Source organism: Monoraphidium neglectum (genome assembly GCF_000611645.1).
Source record: "Monoraphidium neglectum strain SAG 48.87 unplaced genomic scaffold scaffold02583, whole genome shotgun sequence".
NCBI classification, from domain to species: Eukaryota; Viridiplantae; Chlorophyta; class Chlorophyceae; order Sphaeropleales; family Selenastraceae; genus Monoraphidium; species Monoraphidium neglectum.
In genome coordinates, this window is record NW_014011045.1 from 1 (window position 1) to 8,717 (window position 8,717).

The window sequence follows — 8,717 nt, forward strand, 5'->3', positions numbered from 1 at the left end:
GGGGTCAACAGGGACATTTGGCGTTGCACCTGGATGTAGGCCCATCATGCCGGGGCGCTTCAACTGTTCACAGGAAGAAGTCGCCGGCGGTGACACAGTCAAGTGCCGTTGTGGGCCAAGATCGTTTTGGCTGCCCTCACAACAGCTGCCCGACAGCCAGGCCTTCACAACAAGCGATGTCACACTCACGCCCTCCCACCCAACTTTGCAGCCACCCGCCTAGCCAAACCACATCCACACCCAGACACACACACATACACACACACACACACACACACAACGTAATCCCCACCCACCGGGCTGGTGAGCATGTCGACTGCGTAGTCGATAATCGTGTGGATCTCCCCCCTCACGCGCACGTCCCGCAGCGCCACCACCATCGCCCTGATGGCCGCCTCCCGCGTCTCCCCCTTGGCGAAGAGGTGGCCAAACTGGGAGTCAGAGAACTCGTGGATGCCGCCGCCGCCCTTCACGCTGAAGTAGCCCCACACCTGAGGCAAGATTGGTTGAGCAGTCATTGCTTGGCATGATGTCTACATGCATGCTGGGGCAGCAGATGGGCCATGTGAAAGGACGCCCAGGGCCTGACGCGCCCAACAGCTGTAACCAACAGTTTGGGGGCTTGGTCGCGCCGCTGACCATAAGGACAGCATATCCAGCGTGCCAGATCCGATGCACCGCCGCTCACGTGCCGTGCCCGCCTCGGCTAGAAGCCATACCCTCAAAGCGCCTCACCTCTGGCGTGGGCTTGAACATGAGCTCGTCAATGTGGCCGGCGGTGGGCTTGAACCCGTTGTTGGCGTTCTCTGACGTGATGCGCACCTGGATGCAGGGGAGGGGGGCAGGGGTGGCGGATAGAAGGTCCAATGGTTGAAGGGTTGCTGTGCGGGCCTGGGTGATCTGGGAGTTTGAGAGATATCTGCATCCGGGACGCTTGCTTTTGCGGTTGCGGCCGAATGGCAGCCACACATACTGCAAGCCCAGCGCGCGAGGCGGCTTATGAATGAGGGGTGACCCACCGCCACGACGTGGCTGTCTGGCAGCCTCTGCGGCGTGGCCTCCATGTCAAACTGCTCCGGCTCCAGCTTTGCCTCCAGGCCGGCAAAGGTCGCGCGGATCTGTGTGTGTGTGTGTGTGTGTGTGTGTGTGTGTGTGTGTGTGTGTGTGTGAGGCGGATGGGCAGCACAAGGAAAAGTGGGGCAAAGGCCAGGACGTTGGAGGGAGGCACAAGGGGATGGCCGGACAACGGCGGAACATTGAGCAGCACAAGTTGTGGTGTGGAGTACAGCTCCCGCGTGTGCCGAGTTGACAACCACCTGGGGGATGCGCCACAAAGGGACGCCCATGGCGATGAGCAGCTGCACGCTGCGGGTGGGAAGAACGAGAGGCGGGTGTTCAAAGGGACCGAGTGATCAGCAGGTGCAGCGTCCCTGGCAAACTGCTGCACAAACTGGTTGGCTGCGGCCTTGGCAAGCCAAGCAAGCTCATGAGCTGTGCCTAGTCTCCGGGCTCATGGCACCTGTGGCACCCAAGATCACCTGGGGATGTTGACGTTGGTGATGCCCTCCGTCACGGGGTGCTCCACCTGCAGCCTGCGAACATCACCAATTTGCATACGGCAACAATGAGTGGAATGCTAGCCTTGACGTTTCATCCTCCTCAGCCAATCCCGACCAAGGGAGCTACCATATGCGCAGCGCACTGTGCTGCCCAGCCCAGGGTCAAACCTCGTCATTCCTCCCCACTCAACCTCCCCCTGTCAGTCCTTCCCGGTCAACCCGCCCCGGTCAACTCTCTCTGGTCAACCTTCTACCCAGTCAATCCTCCCCGGTCAGCAGCCCCCGGATTATGCCGAGCCACGGCACCTGGGGTTGAGCTCCAGGAAGTAGTACTTCTTCTCCTCAATGGAGTAGAGGTACTCCACAGTCGCCGCACCCTGGTAGCCCACGCTGCGCGCCAGGGCGCGCGCGCACCGCTCCATGTCGCGCAGCATCTGGGGGTGCCATCGATTAGGGTGGGGCGAGCATGGAGGTGCAGGAAGGAAGATATTGTGTGGTTGTACGCTTTTGGGGAGGTTTACCGCGCATCCTCTGGGAAAGGGAAAGTTCATACATACATACTGCTTCTGTTTTGCCAGCAGCCGGGGGGCTTTAATGCATTCAGAAATGACCGCCTGTTGATGCCAAGCCTTGCAACGATTTTGAGGTGAGCAGGTTATGGAAACCTGTGTGGGTGCGCATCCCTCCGCAGCTTGAGTCTCAGGCTGCCCCATGGAAGCTCGACCCCTGAAGCATCCTGGGAAAATAGCTGGCCGCGAGCGCACCAAGGGGACCCGCACAATGAACAGCGGCCAATCCCTCAGGCTGTAGACCCTGCCCACCTCCTGGCTGGCCGCCAGCGCGGGCCCCTCCTCCACGATCTTCTGGTGGCGGCGCTGCACGCTGCAGTCGCGCGTGAACAGGGACACCACGTTGCCGTGGCGGTCCGCGATCAGCTGCACCTCCAGGTGGCGCGACAGCGGCGCCAGCTTCATCGCAAAGATAGGGGACCCGGGGACCTGCATGATTGCGACCACACCAACCACAGCAGCTTGAGCGCACGTTGAGAATGATTCCAGAAACCTCACGACACAGAAGCATGCAGCCCTGATCGCGCAACGTGGGTGTGCTGCCGCTCGTGCGTCGGCGTCTCCAAGTCAAGCCAGTCATGCATCAGCCGGCCAGTCAGCGGCCCCCTCCTGAAACCCCCTCCCCCTCCCCCAACCCTAACCTCCTCTGCTCACCTCCCCCTGGATCTGCTTGAAGACGGCGCGCACGTCCTCATCGCTCTGCACCTTGCGGATGCCCTTGCCGCCGCCCCCCCAGCTAGCCTTGAGCATCACGGGGTACCTGGGGGCAGCCCGTAGGGCAAGGACGGCTGAAATTAGGTGCTCAGCGGCACGCACGAGCATCGTGACACTCAGTGCGCGCAACGAGGGTCGCACCGCCTGCTGCTGCTTCCTGCCCGTCCAGCGCTGCTGCTCATCAGCTCGAGGCCACAACTTCATCGCAAGGAGCCGGGTTGCTCCCGGAAGGGCGCCTGTGACGCCCTCTCTCTGGCGCTAAGGCCCCGCCCTTCAGATGCCGCTTGCCGCCGCAAGGCCCCCCGCGCCCGTGCCAGAGCGCACCCAATCTTGGCGCATGCCTCGATGGCCTCGTCCAAGGTGAAAACACAGGCCTGGTCGTACGTGTCCTGAGGGATCACGCCGCCGCAGTCCTCGTACGAGATCTGGGCGGCACGGTCCAGGGCCCACAGTGAGGGAGCCAGGAGGGGTCAGTGATTGCACGTCCTTGCAAGGTTGCTGCCGCCCAGTCCGCTGCTTGCCGTCTGCGCTGCCGTCCGGAAAGCACCGTCTGTCACGCTCCGCTGCCTGCCTTCCCCGCATGCTACGCACCGCAACGCCGCTGCCGCTCCAGGGCAGGGTGGGCACCCCTGCTGCCTGCGCCAGGATGGTGGACCCGATCTTGTCGCCCAGCGCTGCCATGGCCGCCGCAGGGGGACCCAGGAACCGGATGCCCCGCGCCGCCAGCGCCTCTGGCAGCTCTGGATTCTCGCTCGCGTGGCCCCTGCTTGCGCAGCATCCCAAACAAGCAAGTTGGAGTGTTGGTGTTGTGTCCAGGTGTGCGTATGCCGCTCCTTGAAGCTTGCAGTCGCTTTCAACCCCGCAGGGCTGCCCGATTTCTCCTTGAGGCACTGGTGCTGATACAGCAGGACCCATGGTAGCCTCTGCTCCAGTTGCTGCCCATATAGAACACAGAACCAACCCCAATCCAGCAGAATATTGCCCATGCGACCACGCCCTCAGGCAGGACTGGGGCTATCCACGGCGCATGCGCGCTCAGCGCACAGCCGCGCACCAGCCTGGCCAGACCGCGTCAACGCCAGCACGCTCCGCCACCTGCACGATCAGCTTCACATTGGCGTAATTGTTGTTGTTGGTGCCGCCGGGCACCTGCGCAAGTGCATGAGCGAAGGGGGCGGGGTTGATGCACGTGGCGAGTTCCAGTCTTGTGGCATGCAGGCAAGAACCAAGCCAGCAGCTGCCAGCTGCAGGCACCGTTGACCACTAGACACCACGCAAAAACTCTGATTTTCCTGCTCACAGTGTTGCTCAAGAACAAACACATCAATATGCACACATGCAGGTTACGTAACCCCTTAAAAGGCACACACCTCCACAAACTGGTCGGCCAGCGTGACGTGCTCTGCGTTGATGCGGATGTCCTCGGGCGTCGCCATCGCCACCAGCGCGATCGCGCGGCTGTTGCCAAACGTCTGGTTGGCCCATGAGCGAATGCTGCGCATGAACTTGACCGCGCCCAGACCATTGTTGGCCACCAGCACGCTGCAACATGTAGGGGCGATTAACCCGATCACACGTGGGGCACCAGCAGCTTGTGCGTCGTGTGCTGCCTGCTTGGCACTCCCTTTGGCGCCCAGCTGGCACCACAGACTGCGCCCACTTGCCTGTGCATGCGTGCAGCGGCATGCACAAACCCAGGGCGCATGGGGGAAACCATGGCTTCCATGCACGCATTTCCTGTACCCCAGCTGACCTGTTGATGGACTTGTCCCCCTTGAGCTCGTCAACCAAATCATCAACCAGCTTGGTCAGGCTGGGGGCCCGCTTCGGCAGGCCGCGGCGCTGGGGGTTTGCTCCCGCACTGCGCACACAGTAGTTTTTGGGGGCGTGGTGTGTTGGTCAGGGGAGCATGCAGGCACCCTTGGTTGTACAGGAGAACTAAAAAGCACTGCAGGCTTCAAATCCATCGAAACAGCCGCCAACCTCAACCCCTCCAACGGAACTGCAAGGCTCATAACGGGTCTGCCAGCATGGCTTTGCCGGGGGTATGCCGGGTCGTCTGTTGGACAAGACGCCCATGCGACTGTTGACCCATGGGCATGTGTTTGGATCCCGACCTCTGCAGCTCGGAAAAGGAGAGCGCCCTGGAGTTGCAGCGCCCATCCGCCATCACTGGTGGCATCCCGTCCCCGTTGGCTGCGGCATCCAGGTCGCCAGATGCAGCCCGCTTGGCAGCGGGCTCGGCAGGTGCCATATGCCGCTGCCGTCCCCCTCTGAGCGCTGCTTGTCACGGCCTGGGACAGCGGGGCGCAGGATGTCACAAAGACGCCGTCGGTTCACGGGGGTGTGTGCAGCGGCCGCGGCAAGAACATGCGCGCTCCCAGCACCTGCTGCAAACGATGTTTGATTCCCTACCAACGGCCTTCCTAATGATATCTGCCTTCGTTGCGAGCTACCTACACCCTCATATGGCCCACGGCACCGGGCGAGATGCAAACCGAACGACAAGGGCCGCGGGCGTCACCAGCACCGACATGCAATAAAGGTCTACAGCAATCAATCCTTTCACCTTCGACACCCTATAGATCGAACGAGGCTGGGGGCTACAATTAGAAGTACAGATCAGTGCCCAGCGGTCAATACAGAGGAAGAACCATGTGGAATAAAATTCGCCTTCGTAATCAAAGTCGATCGTGTTTCACTTGCGTCACACGTGCGGGGCAGCTTGCGGTTACCGCGCAGCTGCATGTCTTCGGGGGATGACTTCATTCGTCGCCGTGTGCAACCATCAACTTGATAATACCGGGCGCAGCCGTGCGCCTGTCGTTGCCACCACACCGTCACACTCTTATGACAAGAACCTTGCTCGGCCGCCCAGGTTGCCGATGCGGGCGCACACCCAATACGACAGCAGCATAACAAGTGTCCAAGCTTTGAATCAGTAGAATTGATCCACTCTCCTGCATCGTTGGTTGCCTTGAGAAATACAAATACAGCTAGAGTACTGTACTGATGCACCCATTCAGGATTACTGAAGCAGCGCAGGCCACCCCTGACATTATGCACATGGGCGCCTACATCACGCGGGTGCACCTGCATCAAGCAGTTTGTTTGAGAGTTTAAGCAGCCACAAAACCACTTTACAGGGTTCACGTGATGCTACCCTGCGGCCATGAGAAACATGAGAGATCACGACAAGCCACAGTAACCTATGAGGGGCGTCGATTACGAAAAGCCGAGCACCTGTTGCACCAAGCGCAAGGCTGGGAGCACCTTTGATACAACAAGGCTGACAATGCGAGCGGCCACAACCCTGTGCACCCCAATCCCGCCCATCCCCTCAGGCCAGCTTCTTCTCTCGCCGGCTGCCCTTTTTGGTTGCGGCGGCGTCCCCCTCTGCCTCCCCAGCGGCCTCGCCCTTTGCTGGGCTGAAGCGCCCGTTGTGGATCTCGGCGGGGTCCATGTAAGTGCCCAGCAGCTTGTCCCAGAATGTGAAGAAGGGCTGGCTGTAGTTCTTGCGGAAGCCGCGGGGGTCATGGTGCACGTCGTGGTACAGAGCGTTGTTGGGGAAGAAGGGGGACAAGAAGTTGACAGGCCACACATAGCCTGCGAGAGGGGGGGACGGCAGAGAGCAGGACGTATTGAAGCAATGATGGCGAAAGCGTGGAGGCAGAGTTGCATTATGTTTTAATATGCAGCAAAAGAGCCAGTGACCCCAGACAACAGGGCGCAACGGCGCCGCAGCTGCATGCTGACAACAGGCCCGCGTCGCTCAGTAGGCGCATCACCATGCTGATGGGCGCGTGTTGCTCAACATGCATGTGTGTGCACAAATTGGCAACGGGCCCGCGTTCAACGGGTGCTGCCACAGCTGTTGCCGCAGCCACGGGGCTGCGAGCGCATTGCGCCTCCATTCCACGACTCTCCAGATGAAATGCGCCGCGCATCAGCACCCACCGCAGTGGTCCAGCACAGTCTTGACTGACCCCAGCGTCCAAAGCGCCGCCGCACCGCCACACGACAGGCCCGCGCCGTACAAGCTGACCACGCCGCCCAGCGTGTCGAGCAGCAGCGCCTCCAGCGGGTGGTTGTACAGTGCGCCGTACGAGTAGCAGACCAGCAGACGGTGGTGGTGGCTGTGCACGGTGTTGTACAGCAGCTTGGACTCGTGCACGCCGCGGTGGATGAAGTACTGCATGCCGGAAACAGTTGCGTGTTTGCAAGTAGCCGCGAAGCAGGGCAAGGGATCAAGGCAAGGAAAAGATGGACACTGCCATAGCAGCAGCAACACCACCACCCAAACACAATGGACCAGGACGACCCAGACGAGTGCGTTTGCACCCATCCCTCCAAAACGCCAACGCTCCATGCGCATTCCGCCCTGCAAGCGGCGTTCTTCAACCCGCTCAGTCTCGAAGCAGCAGAGGTGCGCCTTCAAGCGCCGCACCTGCCACGCGTCCATGACAAACATGCCCAGCAGGAACCTGGGCACGCCGCTCAGCCAGCCGCGCCACCGCCGCGCGTCGCACATGTCCGGCTCGACAAACACCATGCCTATGCTGACCGTCAGCTGGATCATGTGCTGCACTAGCACGCGCAGAATGACGTGGCTGCGTGAGCGGCTGTTGCGCTTCTGGCGTTCTGCGTCGCTGCGGATGCGGTGGCGCTCGGTCCAGGGCAGCTGCAGGTGGTCCAGGATGTCGTACACGATCGCGACAAACCAGTAGGACGCGACCGGCAGCAGTGCCATCCACAGCTCCACGGACAAGCGCGTCAGGCGCTCAGCCGCGACGGTGCGAATGTGTGCCGCGAGCTCGGGCGCGCTGGCGCTCAGCGCAGCAAGCGCCGACGCCATGGCAACGGGCTGCCCCTGCACGGCGGTGGTGCACAGATTCGCCTGCGGTGAACCACTAGTGCTGATCAGCACCCTAGCAGAGTGTCGGTGATAACGGCCTGACTGTGGGACGCGGGCCGGCCGACAAGTAATGGCGGGTGCGATCGCTGGTTTGACGATGCCCTCTCATCCGGACCGCACCTGTCTGGCGATTCAGTGATCGAGCAAACTCTTCCGACCCTTTCGAGGCTAGGTGAGAGGTGTACAAGCACTCACTGCGGCAAGGCTCAGGTGAGCTCAGTGCCAAATCGTCGCAGAGGGCGCTACCGACGAAAATTGTCAGCGTGGCATGTTAAAATATACTTCATAAACGACGTGAGCGCAAGTCGCGGCCTGTGCAGCTTTCCCAGACTGAACGGCCAGCTGTGCAATGGGCGTGGTCGCGACCAGTCGCCGGGCACTGCACCATAGTCGATGCCCAGCTTTGAGAAGGGAGCTCTATCGCATGCTGCGACCAGGTAACTGTGAGCAATTTTTTTGCACGAAAGTATATGGCAGAGTCACAGGACAAAGAGGAACGAATGAACATTCTAGCTGGGAAGTCAACGCTTGACTTCAAAACGACACAAGCGGCGGCGGCCGTGTCAGCGGCGCCGATCTATAACTTGCAAACATCATAGAGTAGTTAGGCGTGGTTGAAAGCCCCCTTGCCTGCCAACGGCAGCGTTTTGTGTCCACTGACACCGCCCTTCCGGCAGAGCCGCGGCCTCGGAGTAAGGCCTCCCCCCTCAGCAATCGCCAAATACCCGTCGCTGGGGCCGCCGACCTGCCGCGTGCGGGCGCGCATGGGCTGGAGCAACATGACAGCGGCAATCACGCATCCCGCGCAGGCGAACGCCGCCGCCTACAGCCCGATAACTGCAGGCTCAGCGGCCCGGACATAGTGATTGAGGAGCAGCCGAAGGAGCCTGGCCGGGGGCTCAAGACTATTCATGTGGTACAGCTGAAGTACACTATGGATTATGACCTGGACAGGGTGTG

At 61.1% G+C, this 8,717-nt stretch overlaps 2 protein-coding genes across 2 annotated transcripts; both read right to left on the reverse strand.

Annotated features, from left to right (window-relative positions):
• Positions 1 to 136: 136 nt before the first annotated feature.
• On the reverse strand, positions 137 to 5,096 carry MNEG_11080 (acetyl-CoA carboxylase / biotin carboxylase; the record flags this gene model as incomplete). Its single annotated transcript, XM_014040447.1, has 15 exons — positions 137 to 145; positions 297 to 491; positions 736 to 822; positions 1,020 to 1,118; positions 1,317 to 1,365; positions 1,539 to 1,592; positions 1,866 to 1,993; positions 2,381 to 2,557; positions 2,783 to 2,888; positions 3,167 to 3,267; positions 3,434 to 3,605; positions 3,897 to 3,991; positions 4,213 to 4,384; positions 4,596 to 4,703; positions 4,960 to 5,096. The coding sequence occupies 15 exons, from the start codon at positions 5,094 to 5,096 to the stop codon at positions 137 to 139; spliced, it is 1,689 nt and encodes a 562-aa protein (XP_013895901.1).
• A 1,086-nt stretch (positions 5,097 to 6,182) lies between these two features.
• On the reverse strand, positions 6,183 to 7,697 carry MNEG_11081 (hypothetical protein; the record flags this gene model as incomplete). Its single annotated transcript, XM_014040448.1, has 3 exons — positions 6,183 to 6,448; positions 6,800 to 7,034; positions 7,290 to 7,697. 3 exons carry the CDS (start codon positions 7,695 to 7,697, stop codon positions 6,183 to 6,185), a joined length of 909 nt encoding a protein of 302 aa, XP_013895902.1.
• Positions 7,698 to 8,717: the final 1,020 nt, after the last annotated feature.